The 21,594-nt window shown below is 39.0% G+C and overlaps 1 protein-coding gene across 1 annotated transcript in view; it reads right to left on the bottom strand.

Annotated features, from left to right (window-relative positions):
* Nucleotides 1–21,594, bottom strand: part of LOC105841306 (translation initiation factor IF-2) — a 138,156-nt gene that overhangs the window by 83,101 nt on the left and 33,461 nt on the right. Inside the window, exons 2-6 of the mRNA XM_021346557.3 lie at nucleotides 19,698–19,789; nucleotides 18,700–18,853; nucleotides 14,487–14,595; nucleotides 12,575–12,719; nucleotides 7,677–7,806 (exon numbers count right to left, since the gene is read on the bottom strand). Of these exons, the coding sequence (XP_021202232.1) occupies nucleotides 7,677–7,806; nucleotides 12,575–12,719; nucleotides 14,487–14,595; nucleotides 18,700–18,853; nucleotides 19,698–19,718 (559 nt within the window). The 5' untranslated portion in view covers nucleotides 19,719–19,789. The remainder of the gene's footprint in view (nucleotides 1–7,676; nucleotides 7,807–12,574; nucleotides 12,720–14,486; nucleotides 14,596–18,699; nucleotides 18,854–19,697; nucleotides 19,790–21,594) is intronic.

Raw genomic sequence — 21,594 nt, forward strand, 5'->3', positions numbered from 1 at the left:
ACAGCAGCTCCGACTACATAGTGAATAGATATTTGTTTGTAAGACACAAGTGATGCATAAATATTCGCTGATCCGAATTATTACATTACATTATGTACATGATATTTTATCATATTGCTACCTCGGCGTTGACGCTATCGGAATCAGGATCCCTGAGGCGACCGCGCATAATGTGGTACTCCGTGGATGTAGACACTAGGCCTGCTGATTTTATCGATAAAGTCCAGAATGTATTTTTTAATTTTAGCCATCTTCTCAAGAAAACGAAACTTTATCTTACTAATATTTTTTTAGTACTGTGCATTGTTTAATTATAACAATCATTCTATAATTAAATTTAATACATTATAAATTCGTATGTAAAGGATTAAATTATTAATTTACCAAATTATTCCAAACAGACTGTAGTCTTCCTACCCATCCGAGCGTAACGGAATAACTTCCTAGGCTACCAGCGATTAGGTAGGAAAAAAATGTCTATCTGTTCTTAATACAAAACATTATTTTAGTATAGATAATTTCGCCTACCTACACCTACCCCTACCTACCTACACCTACACCTACCTACCTACACCTACCCCTACCTACCTACCTACACCTACACCAATGCTAAAGGTGGATTGAGGAAAACTTGCAGAGCAAACGTGCGCGCAAGTCCGCGGGGCGTGGGTTGCTGACGGGGGTATAGGGAGACCCAGTGAAACGGTGCCTGCCGCCGCCCGCCGGTCAGTAGGGGACCTGAACCTGGGTGTCACAACTAAACTCCGCCCCAGGAAGCTGTCCCGCCAACCGGTGTAAAATCCTGTCATGCGGTCGTCGTGCCGGAGTCGGAGACCGGAGTGGATCCCGGCGATCGTATGCAGGGTGGACTGGGGGCCCTTCCATGCCCTGCGTCAGCTTCTCGCGCACCCCCGGATCGAGTGTTCATTGTGCCCTGCGCTTTATTCAGGTATTGCCTTGATCTCACCTCTAGCATCCTACCTCTCCAAATCCTTACTCTCCAACTAAAATTATCTATCATGAAAGTCGACAAAAGAAAAAGAGTTTTTTCGGCGGATCCCCATTCCACGTTTAATGTGGATTTCAGCAATGTCAGGGGCCTACACAGTAACCTTGACGCCGTACATCACCACCTTGAGACGGCGCAGCCTGCCCTCTTTTTCCTGACTGAGACGCAGATATCTGCCCCGGATGATACGTCGTACCTCGGATACCCCGGCTACGCATTGGAGCACACCTTCCTGCGTAAAGCCGGGGTGTGCGTGTTTATCCGGGAAGATGTCTGCTGTCGTCGGCTTCGGGGCCTCGAGCAACGGGACCTGTCCCTCTTGTGGCTACGCGTGGACTATGGGGGCTGTACCCGAGTCTACGCTTGCCTGTACAGGTCTCACAGCAGTGATGCGGGGTCAGCTCTGTTTGAGCATGTACAAGAGGGGACTGACCGCGTGCTTGAGCAGTACCCATCTGCGGAGGTGGTGGTCCTTGGTGACTTTAACGCTCATCACCAGGAGTGGTTGGGGTCCAGAACCACTGACCTCCCGGGTCGGGCTGCCTACGATTTCGCCTTGTCCTACGGCCTCTCTCAACTGGTGACACAGCCCACCCGTGTCCCAGACATTGAGGGGCACGAGCCTTCTTTGTTGGACCTTCTGCTGACCACTCACCCAGCTGGATACAGTGTGGTGGTCGACGCTCCACTCGGATCGTCTGATCACTGCCTTATCCGTGCTGCCATACCACTCTCTCGTCCTAGTCGTCGAACGACGACCGGGTTTCGAAGAGTTTGGCGGTACAGGTCAGCAGACTGGGATGGAATGCGTGAATTTTACGCATCCTACCCATGGGGGCGGCTCTGCTTTTCCTCCGATGATCCTGACGTCTGTGCGGACCGACTTAAAGACGTGGTGCTTCAGGGAATGGAATTATTCATTCCTTCTTCTGAGGTGCCCGTTGGGGGTCGCAGCAAACCCTGGTATAATAAAGCCAGTAGGGATGCTGCACGCCTCAAGCGGTCTGCATACGTGGCATTTAATGTTGCTAGGAGATGCCGGGATCCTGATATCTCGGAGAAAAGGCGGAAATTTAACGCCGCCTCTAGGTCCTATAAGAAGGCTATTGCCAAGGCGAAGTCGGAGCACGTTGCCAGAATTGGCGAGCGACTGAATAGCTATCCCTCTGGGAGCCGTGCTTTCTGGTCGCTGGCTAAGGCTGCAGAAGGTAACTTCTGCAGGTCTAGCCTTCCACCACTGCGTAAGTCCAATGACAGTCTGGCTCATAGTGCGAAGGAGAAGGCTGACCTTCTGGTCAAGCTCTTTGCCTCATACTCGACTTTGGATGACGGAGGAGCCACGCCGCCCAACATCTCCCGGTGTGACAGCTCCATGCCTGAGATTCGCATCACACAGCGTGCGGTCAGACAGGAGCTTCGGTTTCTTGATGTCCATAAGTCGAGTGGGCCAGATTGCATCCCCGCAGTGGTTCTAAAAACATGCGCCCCTGAGTTGACACCCGCGCTAACGCGTCTATATCGCCTCTCGTACAATACCAACAGGGTTCCGTCTTCATGGAAGACTGCTCATGTCCACCCTATCCCCAAAAAGGGTGACCGGTCGGACCCCTCGAATTACAGACCTATCGCGATAACTTCCTTGCTTTCCAAGGTGATGGAGCGAATCATAAACATCCAACTTCTTAAGTATCTTGAGGATCGCCAGCTGATCAGTGACCGGCAGTACGGTTTCCGTCATGGTCGCTCAGCTGGCGATCTTCTTGTATACCTCACACATAAATGGGCTGAAGCCTTGGAAAGCAAGGGCGAGGCTCTCGCTGTGAGCCTTGATATCGCGAAGGCCTTCGACAGGGTCTGGCATAGGGCACTTCTATCGAAGCTTCCAGCATACGGGATCCCTGAGGGACTCTGCAAGTGGATCGCTAGCTTTTTGGATGGACGGAGCATCACAGTTGTCGTCGACGGCTGTTGCTCCGATACCATGACCATCAACGCTGGTGTTCCACAAGGTTCGGTGCTCTCCCCCACGCTTTTCATACTGCATATCAATGACATGCTGTCTATTGATGGCATGCATTGCTATGCGGATGATAGCACGGGGGATGCGCGATATATCGGCCATCAGAGTCTCTCTCGAAGCGTTGTACACGAGAGGCGATTAAAACTTGTGTCTGAAGTGGAGAACTCTCTGGGGCGGGTCTCCAAGTGGGGTGAACTGAATTCAGTTCAGTTTAACCCATTGAAGACACAGGTTTGCGCGTTCACTGCGAAGAAGGACCCTTTTGTCATGGCGCCGGAATTCCAAGGAGTATCCCTGCAGCTTTCCGCGAGTATCGGGATTCTGGGGGTCGATATTTCGAGCGATGTCCAGTTTCGGAGTCATTTGGAAGGTAAAGCCAAATTGGCCTCTAAAATGTTGGGAGTTCTCAACAGAGCGAAGCGGTATTTCACGCCTGGACAGAGACTTGCGCTTTATAAGGCGCAGGTCCGACCTCGCGTGGAGTACTGCTCTCACCTCTGGGCCGGGGCTCCCAAATACCAGCTACTTCCATTTGACTCCATACAGAAACGGGCTGTTCGGATGGTCGATAGTCCTGCTCTCGCGGATCGCTTGGAACCTTTGGGTCTACGGAGGGACTTCGGTTCTCTCTGTGTTTTATACCGCATGGTCCATGGGGAATGCTCTGAGGAATTATTCGAGATGATTCCCTCATCTCCTTTTTATCATCGCACCTCCCGCCATCGGAGCAGAGTTCATCCATATTATCTGGAACCGCTGCGTTCATCGACAGTGCGTTTCCAAAGATCTTTTTTGCCACGTACCATCCGGCTTTGGAATGAACTCCCCTCCACGGTGTTTTCCGAGCGCTATGACATGTCCTTCTTCAAACGAGGCTTGCGGAGAGTACTTTATGGTAGGCAGCGGCTTAGCTCTGCCCCTGGCATTGCTGACGTCCATGAGCGACGGTGACCACTTACCATCAGGTGGGCCGTATGCTCGTCTGCCTACAAAGGCAATAAAAAAAAAAAAAAAAAAAAAAAAACTTAAGAGATAATTTAAATATTCAATAAAATCATGTTTCATTCATTTCATCTTCAACAAAATTTAAATATTGTATTAATATGTAACAAATACGAAAATATGGAGGCCCTATTATGCTCGCATAAGTTAACCCTGTAATTGAAAATTTAATAAAGTGTTACTTTATATCGAAGCCGCGATTATAGCCGAGACTCCTGGCGTCGGCATTATCATGAATCCACGATACAAGCGCTGCTAACAAATTGCCGCAGTAATTCATTCAATTACTTTAGCAACAGATTTTTGTCTAATATTTATTTTATAAAACAAATTACTTTTATGACTTTATTAAGTAAAATTTTGGTAGTCGAACGTAGATAAATAAAAACAATTCAGAACACCATATTTTTGTAGACACAATCGAATCTGATCGAAATTAATAAAGAATAATAATAATAATAAATATTTACTAACAATCACACCATGTTAATTGGTCCCGTGATAAGTTTGTAAAGAACTTGTGTTACAGGTACCAGATAACGGAAATAAATGTAAGATTTTTATTATACACATACATATGTATATTTAAGATACATCCATAACCCTGGAAAAGACATTTATATTTATCGTACAAATACCTTCCCTTGGCGGGATTCGAACCCGCGACCCTCTTGTGTAGTGACCATGTCACTTACCACTACACCAGACGGCCGATTTGATTAAATTTGATTTAATTTTCAGTTATTGCGTTTTACTTAAATTCGAATCACTCGAAAAACACGTGAAAACTTTCGTATACCATTTATTTCAAGTAACATATTATTTGTACAAAATAAACACAACAGTATCAAAAAGTCAACAAAATATATTCCTAAGTATATTATGAATGATAAACAACCTTACACTTGTCACGTGTGGTGACGTATTTTAAGTAAACGTTATGTGAAGTGACAGTTTTTTGATACAAAGCTGCTTTGGGCTCAGATTAATTTGTTATGTATTACGTTTTTTTTTTATAAATGGCTCCAATGGCGTATTACGTTGATATACTTGTAATAGGTATTTACCTATGAAGTTACCGCTCTACAATACTGGCAGGATTTATGTATATGTAGCTGGCAAATAATTCTTTTTTCAAATGAATTTTATTTAAAAAATAGAGAATTCTGTTTTCAAATTCAGTAATTTTTTTCTTATTTAGAGTTTTGCTTTCACTACATTAGTAGCTTTATCACGCTGTCATAATAACCTTCTAAGGCTAACCGCTTAGGTAGGGAAAAAAATTTTTTTTTCATCAATATGGATAATGAAAAAATTATTCCAAAATTTGAGTAGGCAATTACGGAACACGAGTTCCGCTGCGGTGGTAATTCAAAAACCGCTCACAACAGAATCTTTCCCTACAGTGTCAACAACAACTATACCATGTATTATAACAAATTGATAAATAGTTTGAGAGCCTATAAATGACAAACATTAATTTTTGTTCATATAAATGCTGAAGCTTCATCAGCCCATAGACCTAGCTGATGAACTCGTGTTTTTTTTTTAATATTACGTGTATTATCTATGATTCTCTTGTTGACAGCGGTCGCATTTAGTGGTCATTCACTAAATTAATTTGCTCTAAATCACTCATCATTACTGTAATCCCTAATTGTTTAAGTCATTTAATCGTCTGTATAATAAAAATAATGAAAACTCAACACTACAGTCTACATATTTCAAAATTTCCTGAAGTTCAACGCCCAATGTTGATTCCTCTGGTGAAAAGTTCACAAATCAACAATAATTTTCATCAACCTGGGCTTACGTCGCTCTGATATGAATAATAAATAGCAAAGTATTTGACGGTTTTCTAAAAAAATATGAATAAATATGAGATTACAAGTGAAATTACAACATTTTGTGCTATTGATATGCCTTTAGTATTTATTTTATTAAATGCTGATACATGATGTTTGATAGGATCTTGAATTATAGATGTAGTTTTTTTTCGTCCAACAATAGATATTAACACGGTTACGATAAGGACATTTCGTTATCAAACACGGTACAAAACTGTTGAAGTCCATTCATGTTACTAAATTAAGCCTCTACATTAAATTAAACATTAATAAACATAACTGGCTGCCTATAGATTGTTAAATAATATAAAAAGCTCAATAATTTAAGTGAACAGTTTCAACTACAGGATTACTATTAGATTTATGTTGCATTATGTTGTAAAGATGGTTTACGCGGTTTACAAGTATTTTGTAAATAGTTCAAGCAATATAGTAGCAATATAATTAGTTTTATAAATATTAATTCTGGTTCAATAAATACTATTTTTTACTAGCTGAGCCCGCGATGCTACCTGCGTTTATTGTCGTACCGCGTGTGACGCCGCGGGGCGAAGCTAGTCTAAAGAAAGTAGCCTAAGTTACTCCTTATATCATCAGCTACCTATCAGTGAAAATTCCGTCGAAATCGATCTAACCGTTCCAGAGATTAGCCGGAACAAACAGACAAAAAATTTAAAAAAAATTTATTTTGGTGTACGTACTGTATACATACTTACGCTTAGTAAAAAGTAGTTATTTTATTATTACAAACAGAAACTCCCAATTTTATTTATTTGTATAGATGACTTCTGCATTGTTACAAATGAGAATCTTAATCACTCAGGTGTGACTAAGGTTTTTCGTTTATAATATTTGTTAATCTTCGAGATATGCGTAAAACTTTTCGTTGATGTCCATGGTGGTATTCCTCACCTACGCACTTCCATACCTTCTTCCCTACCTAACTCTCAAATTCCCAAATCCAATCGGTTGAATGACAATGCTACGACACTTTTTTGAGCGAGAGTGGGTCCCATAATCCTGGCTATTGTCGTTGCAACCGCACTTATCATAGGTCTTGGTGGAAGATATACAGTGGCGTTCACGTTGTGTGTGTGTTATCCCCTAGTAGGTCGTGAACATTTTCACATCAAAAGCACAATGCAATATTTATTTTTCAGTTAACATTTTAAGCAAAAAAAACATCCAAAAGTCACATCATTTCGGTTCCTCCCGATCCACTAACGGTGTTTTTAGGTACCCCAAGCACCGGTCATCGTTCTCGTCGAACCCGTCGCTTCCGACGAAGGGCTCGGCGAGTAAATTAACCCAAAGACACAGCCCACTGAGTTTCTCGCCGGATCTTCTCAGTGGGTCGCGTTTCCGATTCGGTTCTAGATTCTGCGAAGCACGGCTCTTGCTAGGGTTCGTGTTAGCAACATCAACAGATTTTAGCCCCGTGAGCTCACCTACTAGTTAAGGTTACGCTGATATGGTCTCTCTAGCTTAGGTAGGGAAAAAATAATAATCCAAAAGTACCTAATTTATAGCTCGCGATTTTCAAACCACACACCATAACCAAAAAATCTAAGCTCATGACTATAATATCACTGCGCATATCCTCCAGAAAATTGGGCTTAGATATTTAATTGAACATGATTAAACTAAACACTACCAATCTTAAAACAACTACATTTTGTCACAGCAACTGCATTTTTTACAAAGGCAGTTCATCATGACGAGCTCGTCTAGTATCTTCTTGACCAACGAAGCTGAATGCTGAATGAACGAAGCTGAAATTATCATTAGCAGAACTTACCCATATCATCAATTAGAGGAGCCATTCGCAGGGTAACACCAACAAGCAGCAAGCACAGGAATAGCAGCAGGCAGGCCGTCACCATAATCGTGTAGCGAGCACGGCGTGGCAACTCGTCAGGGTCAAGCACCTAATGTAAATAATAACAGCATATCAGATACAAAGGTCTGATCATCAAAGGTTTTGAAGTCGTCGTGGCCTAACGGATAAGACGTCCGGTGCATTCGTGTTGAGCGATGCACCGGTCTTCGAATTTTCTAATAAAACACGTACTCGACAAATGTTCACGATTGACTTCCTCGGTGAAGGAATCGGGTAATAAAAATGAAATCCGCAAAATTATAATTTGCATAATTACTGGTGGTACGACCTCTTATGAGTCCGCGCGGGTGGGTACCACCACCCTGCCTATTTCTGCCGTGAAGCAGTAATGCGTTTCGGTTTGAAGGGTGGGGCAGCCGTTGTAACTATACTTGAGACCTTAGAACTTATATCTCAAGGTGGGTGGCGCATATACATTGTGTCTGTCTATGGGCTCCAGTAACCACTTAACACACCAGATGGCCTGTGAGCTCGTCCACCCATCTTAGCAATAAAAAAAGATAGAAAGATAAATTATAGGTTATGAAAAAATTCATGTATTCATACTAACGCTGTCGGGCCGAACACCGGAATCACATAGCCATGTAGCTCTAGTGGTAAATAGTTACACGATCGATCGAAGGTTATATATAAGCAATTTGGAGAAAAATCGTGTCAAGCCGAAATTTTTTGAGAGGTTCTAGAGTGTTCCGCGCGGGTTGTATGTAAAGTAAATAAACTCGAACGAGATTTGAGAACATCAAAGTTTTACTTTGAAACTCGTGGCGATTAAACAATGATCCGAGGAGAAGTAAACTTGTGGAAAGTACAGCACAAATTGCGTGTATGTGAACGGTGTTTTGTTACACAGATAGTGTTTACATGAATTCTGATTGTAAGGACTTTTATTAAACGTGTCAGCATCATCAGTTTAGAAATAAGCCATCGAAGTAGACAAAGGCCCTTTAAGGTTTTCTTGCGTACAGTGGATCTCCGCGACGTTCAATAGGACGTTGGTCTACGGTGTGGAAGAGCTACCAACGCTGCGAGGGTGACGTCAGCCAGACAAAATTAATCTATACGAAGCCCCAGTCCAGAACAATTTTTATACCATACACCAAAAACTTACTGAATAGTCATTGTTTTTATTGCAATACTATCGGCCCGCCCCAGCTTCGCTTGGGTAGTAGCGCACGCGATGTAAAGAATTATTGGTAATTTTTTTACACATTGGGTAACATTATTGGAGTTTCAGTAAGAATCCCTAATTTTTTTGAAAATATAATAAATATAGCCTATGTCGCCCGGGAATAGCATAGCTTTCCAACAGTGAAAGAATTTTTTAAATCGGTTCAGTATTTTCGGAGCCAATTCAATACAAACAAACAAATCTTTCCTCTTTGTAATATTAGTATAGAAGTACAGATTTGACAAATATTTCAATCAATTCATTTAAAAATAATGATAATAACGATAATGATTTAAATGAACTACTTTCTAAGGTAGGCTCGAATTAGCTTTTAGTGAAGCCTATGATGATACAGATATCGAATAATTAGCAGGAAAACGGACGATTATTTCACATCCTCAGAACTTCAGAAAAACCGCAGATATCGACAAATAACGTTTTATCCGGAAATTGCAAGTTACCCATAGTTTGTGTGGCTCATTAGTAAGTGCGAACTCACTGGTCGATATACAGAAGAGCTACGCAGCCATTTTTTATGCTATGTCTATTATTTGCCTGATCTCAAAATAGTAATGCCTATTCTGATTTAAGCTATTATGAATTTCATTTAAATAAGAGGCTGAAAATTAGTCGAAAGTTTTGTAGGGATTTCTGTGATACGTAAGTAATAGGTTAGCGAATAAGATTCTTCGCATTTTTTAAGAAAATTCACAACATTTTCTAATATACTTAATTTACGTTTAACTAAAGTATGTAGGTACCATTTTGTTCGATAACTTTTTGCCATCTTGTATATAGGGACATGATCCCATTGCTATAGAAATTTTGGAGCTTCTGATTAAAATACGGCGACAATTGCTTTTGGCAGTCCTCTCGTGATGTTAACCTGACACTGCCTAAAGAATTCTGAAGAGACCGAAACAGGTGGAAATCTGAGGGTGCAAAGGTCATCATGGCATTAACACCTCCCAGCCAAGCTCTCTTAATTTTTGCTGAGTGGCTAAAGATGTGTGAGATGTATGATCATAATAACACTAGAGGGGTCTAGTGTTATTACCCCTATAGCTTGTAACTAGGGACATGTTCCATGATGATGGAATTATCTTATTCACCCCTTCTGTTGATTAATTCCGGCCGGTTTCTGGCAACTTCTTGCTTTAATCTCATCAGTTGTTCGCAGTAAAGTTCAGAATCGATGGTCCTGCCTGGTGGTAACAACTCATAATGAATAATGCCCTTTCAATCCCACCACACACATAGCATCACCTTGTTGCGAGTTAACCTGGGTTTCGCCACCGTCTGTGAAGCCTGACCGGCCTTTGACCACGACCTTTTTCGCACGTCCTTGTCATACGTGATCCACTGTTCATCACCAGTTATCGGCTTCTTCAAAAATAGTTCGGTTTCATTACGTCGTAATAAAGAATCATAAATGAGTACATGGTTCATTAGGTTTTTTTCAGTGAGCTCGTGAGGTACCCAAACATTGAGCTTTTTTGAGTACCCAGTTTTTTTCAAATGCGCCAAAACTGTTTTGTGGTCAATTCCCAGTTCTTCAGCTACGTCGTAACTACTGATATGCCGATCTTGCTCCACTTTTTCACAAATGGCATCCATTTTATCCGTAATAGGGCAACCAGAGCGACGTGCATCTTTGACATCAAAATTTCCGGATTGAAAACGCTTAAACCAAATTTGTGCTACTCTCACAGATACTGCACTAGGTCCATAAAATCGCAAATTTTTTTCGCGGCTTGCGTTGCATTTTTGCTTTTTTTGTAGTAAAATTATAAAATGTATCGAATTTTTTCATTAGATTCACTCATATAGACAGTACGAAAAATAATTAAAAATCACACATTTTTCTAATTTGAATTCGGAATTATCTTCTTTAAAATTTAAACTTTTAATAATACCAAAAGCAGCCAGATACAAATAGTATAGCCAAAGAGATTTTATTACAAGTTCATACATACCTACTATAATGCGAAAGGACTTTTCCCCTACGTATTATACAATATAAGATAAAAATATTGAATTTTAGCAAGTTTTTATTTTTTATTTTTCGTTAATTGCTTCCATCCTGAACTGGTTTATTGACACCAAACTTTCTTCTATACGTTGGCTGTAAAATGGGTGACAAATAATTACGGTGGCCATTAGACGTTCCAGAAAGAGAAATAAATCAGGGACCGACCTGCGAACCATTACAGATAGGCAGTCGACAGTTGCGCCTTTTCCTAGTTTCGACTCATTCCTAGACCAACAAAACAGAATAAGATTGGTATTAACTTGGAACTATGTAAGCAAAGGCCTCAAAGCCACTAGAATAATATAGCTAGAACCGAGAACTTCTAGTTAAGTATTGTGGTATAATCTAGTAAATTATAACTGTAAGGAAAAAACTACTTCCATAAACTTTTAATAGATATCATTTTTGTTTTATTTAAAAGCAGTTTTACTATGCGTATAACTATTATAATCTTATTAAATATACCTAATTCTACAACAATATAAGCTGACATAGGCTCATTATATTCATTGTTCGTACTTCTTCAACATCAACATTCACCACAGTAAAGAAAGCGGCTCTCCCTTTATAACCGACTTCAAAAAAGGAGGAGGTTTTCAATTCGACTGTATGTTTTTTTTATCTTTGTTACCTCATAACTTTTGACTGGGTGACTCGATTTTTATTTTTATTAGAAAGCTGGCGCTTCCCTTGCGGTCCCATTTCAATTTAGTCCAGTTCTGATAATAGTATCCATGAGAAAACCATATAAGTCTTAAATTTGCATTAAGTACGTGCGTGACAAATAGATGAAAAACTGAATGTTACGCCAACCGATTTCGATGATTATTGTTTTTAGTGTATATTAATTTGTTTTGGAATATCTTTTTTTTCTATTTGAAGTCGATTTTTGTTAAAGCGTGTCTGTTTACAATTATTATTAATAATAATTAAGTCTAATATTTAAAGACAGTCTGTTTGCTGCTGCCTTAAATTTAATTCTACTATCAGTGAGCGCAGAAAAAAGTTAGTCACTTAATTTTATATCATGCCTGTTTCAAAGAAAAAGTATTTATTTTATTTTATTATTCGCTCTCTGCTAGAAATATAAAAAATACTGACATCTACATTTTGTTTTAAAATATGAAATGTTAAATCGCAAAATCTGTTATAGCAGCATCTAGTGTAAAGATTACAAACTAAAATGTGAATTATGGTTCGTTTCCTTAGTTTCGAAATGAACCAGTGGACGGTTCTAGAATACTATTTTCGTTGTCAACGCCATCTAGCGAGTATTGCATTAACAACACGCTTGCAGTACAGAAATAACTTTGAAAGTAAGCTCTGTTTAATTAAGCCCCCTGAAATTGAAACCCTTTGAAATATGTTCAAAAACAAAATGTCCACACCAAGATGTCTGTTTCTAATTGTACAATGACGGCATCCAAAGGACGAGAGTACGCGTTTAGTCTTCCAGCAAAATATTGCGTTCCCTCCTCACCAAACCAGCAGCATGAGGACACGAGCGTCGTACAGAAGTTGATGATTCATAGGTCACAGTAAATTTGTGTGAGGAGGGGGCGATGGACCTTACTTAGACTATCTGTCCTTGCTTACATGTATGACTTTCGCCTGTTCATCAATAGCAGATACTAGGAGTGTTCGATGTTTTTTAGGCTTCCGTGTGTGTTGGTGCTGGGTGCGCCTCCGCCGACGACGGCGACGACGCTCCAAATCTAGCGTTTCAGGACAGTTCGTATCCCTGATGAGACAAACAAACATATTAATTCTTCGTTATGTAATAGCATTGTAGGGTGCAGTGTGAGTTTGTTATTTAAAGATTATGTTGCTTAAAAATGTTAAAATATTAAGTAAATCAATGAAATGTTAATGTTATGAACGCACCCGGGTGACACGATTTGTGGAAATAAAGTTAACGCGTCACGCGAATTATGCTGACATAGGTGTTCGGTAATATATCATCGAACAAACATTGTTTTTTAAGCTATTGCATAGATATTATCGCGGGCTTTGAGCAAGGCGACTGAATCAAGAAATTCCGTAACGAAAATAAACTGACACCCCCACTACGCCTATTATGTAGCTCGCGTTCAACACATTCACACGTTGCGCTTGTGTAGTGTTTGTAAATAACCGCGTGGCGTGACGTCACACTGCATCCGCATCATGAAAAGTCTGCCCATCTCTCTCTCGCGCGGTCTAGCTTATGAGTGTGAATGGGACAGTTAATGTTTTGCTTTTATTCATGTTTAATATAGCGTGGTCTTGTTTTATTATTGTTTTAATATTAAATTATCATTGTCTAATTATAATTGCATAAGTTGATAAAAAATGCTATGCAATAGCTTTACCGCGGCAGTTCCCGAGTGCCACACGTTTTTTTTTTTTTAAATAATAATAGGAACTTTTTTGTATTTTTTTATTTATTAGATAGCACGCCTGGCGTTAAGCGGTCACAGGACCATATAGACATCAACAACGTAAATGCCAACTTGAGGCGTGAGTTCTAAGTTCTCAGTTTTAGAGTACAACAGATGCTCCACCCTTTATTAGTACGATACGTATTACAGCTTCACCGCACAAATAGATAGGTAGTAGAAAAATTGATAGAAAGCGCCCTAATATCAATATTTAGTATTTTACCTATCATTACCTATTAGCTTCAAACGCTAATAAGTTGTAAAAAACGTACCGTATATTAATAAAATAAAGCAAAACATCAAAGGCACCACAGCTAATGAGACAGTTACTTTTCAATTTTAGTAAGAATATTAATTACACACATTGAGTAGCCTACAACCGTGGGCTCGCATAAAAACCCTCCATGTTCCATACATGGTCAAGGTTTTATATTACTATAGTCTCAAAGACTATTAATCGAAGAAAATAAGATACATATTTAAGCTATTTCAAACTACAACTAGCAATGCTAAAGAAATAGCCAACCTGTGCCTACCATTCAGACCTTATTTGACGAAGAACATATTATAACACTTCAGAAACACCGTTAAAGGGAGTTCATTCTAGAGCTGGATGGTATGTGGATAAAATGATAAGTCAAAACGTCGGTATATGCAGTAGTGGGATTGTAAATGCTTTTATCACCAACTACTACCAGAGCAGAGTTCGTCGCTACCACTCGGAACCACCTTTCACGGTGATTCTGAAGTTCCAACCGGCAATCCGAACGTCCCTTTTCGGAATGGAATTAAATGGTAGTAGGAGGGGGACCAGAAATATAATGTATGCCACACACGAGGCTTAACCTATGATTTGTATAGCATAAACCTTTGATCAAGCTAAAAGTATCATCACACCCTACTGAAGATTCCCAACGTTTCTTTTTAAGTGACTTTGAACATCGTCCGAAATATAGCCTCTGGAAATGTTGCCGGGATGCTCCTTAAAAATTTATTATTATATTATATATTAGATTTTAATTCAATTCAACCCACTCAAACGGCCATTAGATTTTTTAATGTTTTTTAACTAAATATTTTTTTCTCACCTAATATGGGGTTGCAATTTAAGTTTTTTGCGTTTATGCCTTGCGATCTCATGTTCACACCAGTGTGAAGGTAGTTCTTCGCCGGGACTGCCAATAATCGATGCCTCTTCTGCAACGAAAACTGATTTGATTAATCATATGTTATTTATTTTCGATAATTATTGCATTGTCATTGGGTTTTCGGAAGTCTTAAACAAAATGAACACTAATTTTACTCTCTAGCATTTTATTTTTGAATCTAATTTTTTTTAATACGATATTCAACGGCTGTCGTCCATGATCATAAAATCTTTTGTATTAATAGTATATTAATTTAGCTTTAATGTAAAATAAATTCTATATTTTTCAGGAGGGCGCTTAGTGAGCCTATAAGTGTAAGGACCACCATGTCCATTTCTACCGCGAAGCAAAATGCGTTCTGGCTTTAAGGTTGGGAAAGCCGTTGTACTAGGTATACCTAGTCAGGTCATAAATTCTGTCACATGTTTAATGTAAAATAATTGAAACAAGTTTATTCGGAATACGGTTGCTCGCTTCTTCACTACTGTGTGCGTACACCTTATCATTTTGTTTGTTGTAGCTCTCTTCTACTGTAAAAATTTTTTCATCCGAAAAAAGAATTTCCCGAATTTTTTTTCCCGCGTACCGCTTCAACAAAGCGCGGCATCTCTTCAGTCTCAGGTCCATTAGACGAGCATTCAAACGATGTCCTGTTTTTCTTCGATATGCCCGAAGCCCTAAGTCTTCATTTAACACCTTTTTCACCGTGGTTCTGCTTAACCCCATCTGAAGGGCCAACAGTTTCTGCTTACGTTTGGGATTTCTTTGAATTCGTGCCTTCACAGCTTTTATCACTGCTGGAGTCCTAACAGACCGAGGGCGACCACTTCTTGACCTGTCATCTACACTAGAGTCTTCACTGTATCGTTTGATGGTACGATAAACGAATCTTTTGGTTATATTCAAATTTTTCAGTATGTTAAAAATTTTAATTGGCGCGTAACCGCAACGATGCAACGCAATAACTGCAACACGGTCTTCTTTAAGCGTCCACTCCATATTTAAAAATGAGTAAAATTCTGTAAGTATTCATTTTCATTTTCATGAACAATTCTAAATTCGAATTCAATAAACTTTTTTGTGGCCAGCATTCTAAAAGAAAAGTTTTTACTGTGTGACAATACTTATGACCTGACTAGGTACAATTGAAACCACGACCTTAAGTTTCTGGTGGTAGCATACAAATTGAGTTGTCTATTGAATTTGGTGTCTACTTTATACGAAATGAGCCTTAAGCTATTTTTTTAGTACTTCTCTTGAGTGTACAGTCACACCGACTGTTTTATTTATTATATTATGTATAGACATAAAAAGTGGAAACGCTACATTAGCCCCAGATTAAAAATCACTAAGCCAATCTGTCAGTTACAGAAGAGACTTTGTCGATAAGTGTATCAAACGTTCGCAATCCCGTCTCCTCGAAATTGATTGAATGTCGATCAATCAAAATGTGATTCGCGATCTAACGTGTAATAAAGAAACCAATTTACTACATTTTATAAATACGTTCGAATTTGTTTTGCTATTTTAATACATATTATAATACATAATTTATACATTTGAAGTCGTCGTGGCCTAAAGGATAAGACGTCCGGTGCATTTATGTTGAGTTATGCATCGGTGTTCAAATCCCAGGCGGGTACCAATTTTACGGGAAAGTACGTACTTAACAAATGTTCACGATTGACTTCCACGGTGAAGCAATAACATCGTGTGATAAAAATCAAACCCGCAAAATTATAATTTGCGTAATTACTGGTGGTATCATCTCTTGTGAGTCCGCACGAGTAAGTACCACCACCCTGCCTGTTTCTGCCGTGAAGCAGTAATGCGTTTCGGTTTGAAGGGTGGGGCAGCCGTTGTAACTATAATGATGGGTGGCGGAATTTACATTGTATATGTCTATATTCTCGTCCACCGATCTATGTAATAAAAAAAACCGTATGAAGGATGTATTGAAACAATTCCCAAAAACGAATACAGGCGTCAGAGTAGATTAAGAAACAAAAAAAACTGTATAAAAAAATCGGCAGTCACGTGAGTTCTACAGTTCAGAGAAACTGTGAGAATGACCTGCGCCTTAAATTCTAAAATGTAGCTTAGCTACCGAAGCCCATAGATATAGTCGAAATTGACGAGTTGGTGGGGCAATAGGTAGCGCTTCTGATCGTTTTGACGAGGGTTATAGATTCGATACCTGCATCAGACAAATATTCGTTCGATCAACAGTTTGCTCTTTGTTTTTTTTCACTTATTTTATGATTGAAGGATCACTGGTGGCCCTGAGGCCTTTCCAGTTTCACCAGGACAGGTGAGCGAGCAAAGGCTCAGCCAGGAGCGGGGCGGTCTGGGTGTTTGTTATGTATACGTTTATATTTAAAAAATAAACACTTTTATATTTAGAAGTATTTAAGTATGCATTTCAGTCTCTGGCTCTCATAGTAGGGAATCCTAATTGGGGACCGAACGACCGTGTGTGACTTGTTCCCGGTTATGAGGTTATTATAATAACGGCTGTCTCATCCTTCAGCTAGTAACGCATGACTGTTTCCCGGAAAAAAATATTCTGATGATGTTACCTATTCATGCGACCCCCGAATACACTCTATAAAATTCACCAAATACAAACTTCCTAGAATGACCTGATTCCGCCGCTTACTAGTGACGCTTTCGGCTTATGCTGTGTTAGTTATTTTATTGCCTGTCGGCTACAAGAACAGAACCCTATGATTATTACCTACTTCGACCCGCCCTCGCTTCGCTTCGGAAACATTAAAACACACATGAAACTAAAAAAAAAAAAATAAAAAAAAAATTAAAAAAAGTTGCCTATGTTCATCAGGGACAATGTCGGCTTCTAATGGAAAAAAAATTTTTTAAATCGGTCCAGTAGTTTCGGAGCCTATTCGAAACAAACAAACAAACAAATCTTTCCTCTTTATAATATTAGTATAGATAGCTGGAGCACCTATCTATAGTAATCTAAGTACCTATCTATATTTTATACATGGTGTAATAATAACCTCAGTTTGAAAGGGAAAAAATCTAAAAGACCAATAATAAACGAACCGTTGACCCGCGTGACAATATTATTTTAACATTTTTAAATTACTTTATATTATGATGCTCAACTTTATCACTTCTATTTAATAATTACATAGAAATTCGATATGTTCAGCCGCCACGAAAAGTATTATGGAAATGAACCAACCTTTATATTTCATGTACACCTAAATTAAAAATTTATTGTCCAAATTATATTTTTTGTTGGTTGATTTTTATTACAGAACGTTATTCCTTAATTGTATCTCATTAAAAAAAATGGTACCGGTGTGCGGGATTGGAACACGGCATAGTCACATCGCTCGATACGAGTATACCAAACGCTTAGCCTTTTAGGCCAAGACGACCTTTGCATACTTTTTTTTATGGCGTATGTTTGTATTTTTGTTGTTGTCATTTGAAAAAAAAAAATCTTCAGGTTTAAATGTGTAATAACTGTGGTTTATTAACAGTTTAGTATCTGTAAAGTGCACAAATATGGGAAAATAACAAAGCCGCAGGACGTAACTTTTCGGGATCCTCCAAAAAGTCCACTAAAAAGTCTGAGTAAATGACCACCATTTTACTGAGATTATGTTTCATCCTATCTCATCTCATTTCATGCATTCATATTAATCAACTTCATTTCATTTCACTTCATATTATCATTTTTCATAGAATATATATGTCGGAGAAACCACATTATTAACACCATCGTCAGACATCGTAGGCGAATAGGGTGATCGAGCTAAAGAAATATTGAGTACAGCAATCACGTTTAGTATCTTAGAACTATTTAGAAATCTTCTCTTGATGTTAGCAAACGAAAACGAATGACAGTTCTTAGGACTGAGGCACCGCTCTTCAAGAAGGCTGGTTGGTAAGTGTGTAATGGTGTCTATGTGCCTCCATCGGCTAGGCTTTGTCGTAGCACGAAGTTAGCCGAGTTCCGACGAGGTCGCAATCGTGCTGCCATCTCTCGGGAATCGTGCTGCGTTTCGTTTAGCTACCAAACTAGTGACCGTCTCCGACATTTATATATAACAGATTAGGCTGTATGGTATGACACCTTTGCCTTTTCTGTTCTGAAAAATAAAACCACTACTACTACCGTCTGGCACGTGGTCCCTGAGCAGCAAGAGCAGAGGGTGCGTCCGCGACTGCTCCGCGTGCAAGGCTCGCGCTTTGCGCTCCACAAGCGCAACCAGGATCGCCTCCAGCCGAGCCGCACCGCTCTCCTCCGTGCACACCGCTTTGTCCACAGTCTGAAAGTATTTTACAATTAATTGACAATATTTTCAACCTTAGTGTAGTCTTTTATTGAAAGAATTGTAGTAGCTGTATCCATAGGCAGTGGCTTGGTTCTGCTCCTGCATTGCTGACGTAAATGGGCGATGGTAACCCCTCACTATTAGATCGCACGCTCGTCTGCTTACAAAAAAAAAAGACTAGTTTCTAGTTAACAAATTTCAAATTTTTTTTTCAAAAACTCAGATAGTATATAAGTAGATTAGGAACCCATTAACATCGATAGTGGATTCCTTTGTCTACCTTAAATCTTTGGGAAAAAATCTCAACTAATAAACAAATGTAAAACATCGAGGTCCCATTCGGGTTAGCTGTAGCGATGATCTCAATTCTCAAGGTGGCGATCTATGCTCATTGATAACTCAAAGATACACTGCTATTTTACATTACCGCAAATAAATAGATAGCTTATGAAGTAGAGAAAACAACAGATTTTATACCCGTAATCAAAATATTGTCAGCAAGAAATGCATTATACCTACAGCATCAGAACAAAGCGACAATAACCAGGCAACCGTATTGCTGGTACAATGTTTAATCAGCACTCACTTTCACAGCAAACACACTCACTTTATTTGGTAATAAAATATGACAACCGTCTAGCCGAAAAATACTTTACCATTAAGTTCACTATTTTATTAACGAGTAATTAAAGTTGCCGTTACTTAAACTAAAAATACGTGAATTTATTCAACCATGCTCAGGACTACAATGTACATATATATATATATATTCGTATAAATAGATTATCTGAAACAAAAGTCCGTCGTACGTATATAAAGGATAGGAAATGAAACTTACGTCTGTGCTTGGCTGCCGCATTGTGAGCGCGCAGCCAGTCCGCGCGGCCGATCATCGCCTTACCATCGACGCTGCCAAGCGCCAACCCGCAACTGTAATAAAAATTATATCATTTGTTTTGGTGTTTGCTCATACATTTTGCATTTATAGTAACATGGATCTTGTGACTGGTGGTAGGACCTCTTGTGGGTCCGTGCGGGTAGGTACCACCACCCTGCCTATTTTTGCCGTGAAGTAGTAATACGTTTCGGTTTGAAGGGTGGGGCAGCCCTTGTAACTGAACTTGAGACCTTAGAACTTATATCTCAAGGTGGGTGGCGCATTTACGTCGTAGATGTCTATGAGCTCCAGTAACCACTCAACACCAAGTGGGCTGAGAGCTCGTCTAACCATCTAAGCAATAAAAAATAAATAAATAAAAAACATACGATTCAAAGTAATCTATATCGTCGAATGCAACTTGTGAACTATGACTATTTTAAAAGTCATTCAGTTTCTGATATAATTATACACTAGCAGATGACAGAGCTTTGCTCGTTCTTCTTTTTTTTGATAAATTGTGTTTTTTAGAAATTATATTTAAATACGAATTACAACATATTGATAAAATGATGAAATATGAATAATAATTTTCGATCTTACCGACAGAATAATAAAAAAAAATGAACTGGTTATTTAAAGAAAAAATCAAAATTATCGATATAGGAAGTTGATTATTGAAAACACGAATAAAACAACATTTTCTAAAAATAAATTGTAGCTAGATCGATTTATCGCCCCCGAAATCCCCTGTATACTAAATTTTAAAATCCTGTATATTAAAATCGTTGGAGCCGTTTCCGAGATTCAGATTTATATACAAGAATTGCTCGTTTAAAGATATAAGATAAGATAAATAATCTGACAACTTTCGAATGAACCGTTGTTTTTCCGTAACACAGATATTGTATTCATGCGTTCAATCGTGTTGTATTTTGTAAAGTTGTAAATTTTATTTCAGGGCGAGTTACCAGCGATAATCTGTGCATAAATTGTTTTCAACCTAAGAGTAAATAAATATTACTGTCGTTAGTCACAGTGATACGTGGGTGTATTTCTCTAGAATATATGACAGCGAACCTTAATAAATCTGATCTTATTCATATTTCCAAACGAAATATTTGTACCTTTTAATATAATACACGAGAAAGCGAATATTTTAACCTTTGAACTTTGTTATTCAAGCGCTAACTATAACAAATGATTCAGTAATGAATGGAATAAAAAAGGAATGTCTTTTGTTATTCTGAGCTTATGATGTTTGAATTTTAGCTCTAGTGAACGAAACTTGTATTTTAATAAAAGATGTGTGGTGTCGTGGGACACCGGATAGAAACGAAGTTCATTATTATAAAAATATTAATTTTATGTTCTATTCGAGGTACAAAGAAACTAAAAATCCAGTTTTATTGGTGGGTTGTTGCGAAACCTCCAGGTTTCGGTCATTCGGTAACGTGCGAACTTGTTGTGGTACACTTCATTCACGGTTGTTTGCATAAGAGTTAGTGTATTGCGCAAACGAACGCTCTGAGATCGTGGTCAATGAATGATAAAAAAATATGTTATTTTTTGTACGTTTTTACAAAGTTAAGTCGTACACTGCGTTCATTACTAATTTGTACGTTATTATAAAGTTAAGTCGTACACTGTGTGCGTTACTAACAAAAATCTCACGTTACGGACGTTTTTTCCCGGTTAGGGTAACCCTCCGCAACGTCCCATAAAGAACGTCGTTCCAACAAGAATAGTATATAAAAATAATGTTTTTAATCGTTTTTTCCTTACGTATTCGCTAATAGCATCGATGGGCTATTATAGGTTCCCCGGGTTAGTAGCGTAGTAGTTAGCTCACGGGGCC

Source organism: Bombyx mori, chromosome 9, assembly GCF_030269925.1.
Source record: "Bombyx mori chromosome 9, ASM3026992v2".
NCBI lineage: Eukaryota > Metazoa > Arthropoda > Insecta > Lepidoptera > Bombycidae > Bombyx > Bombyx mori.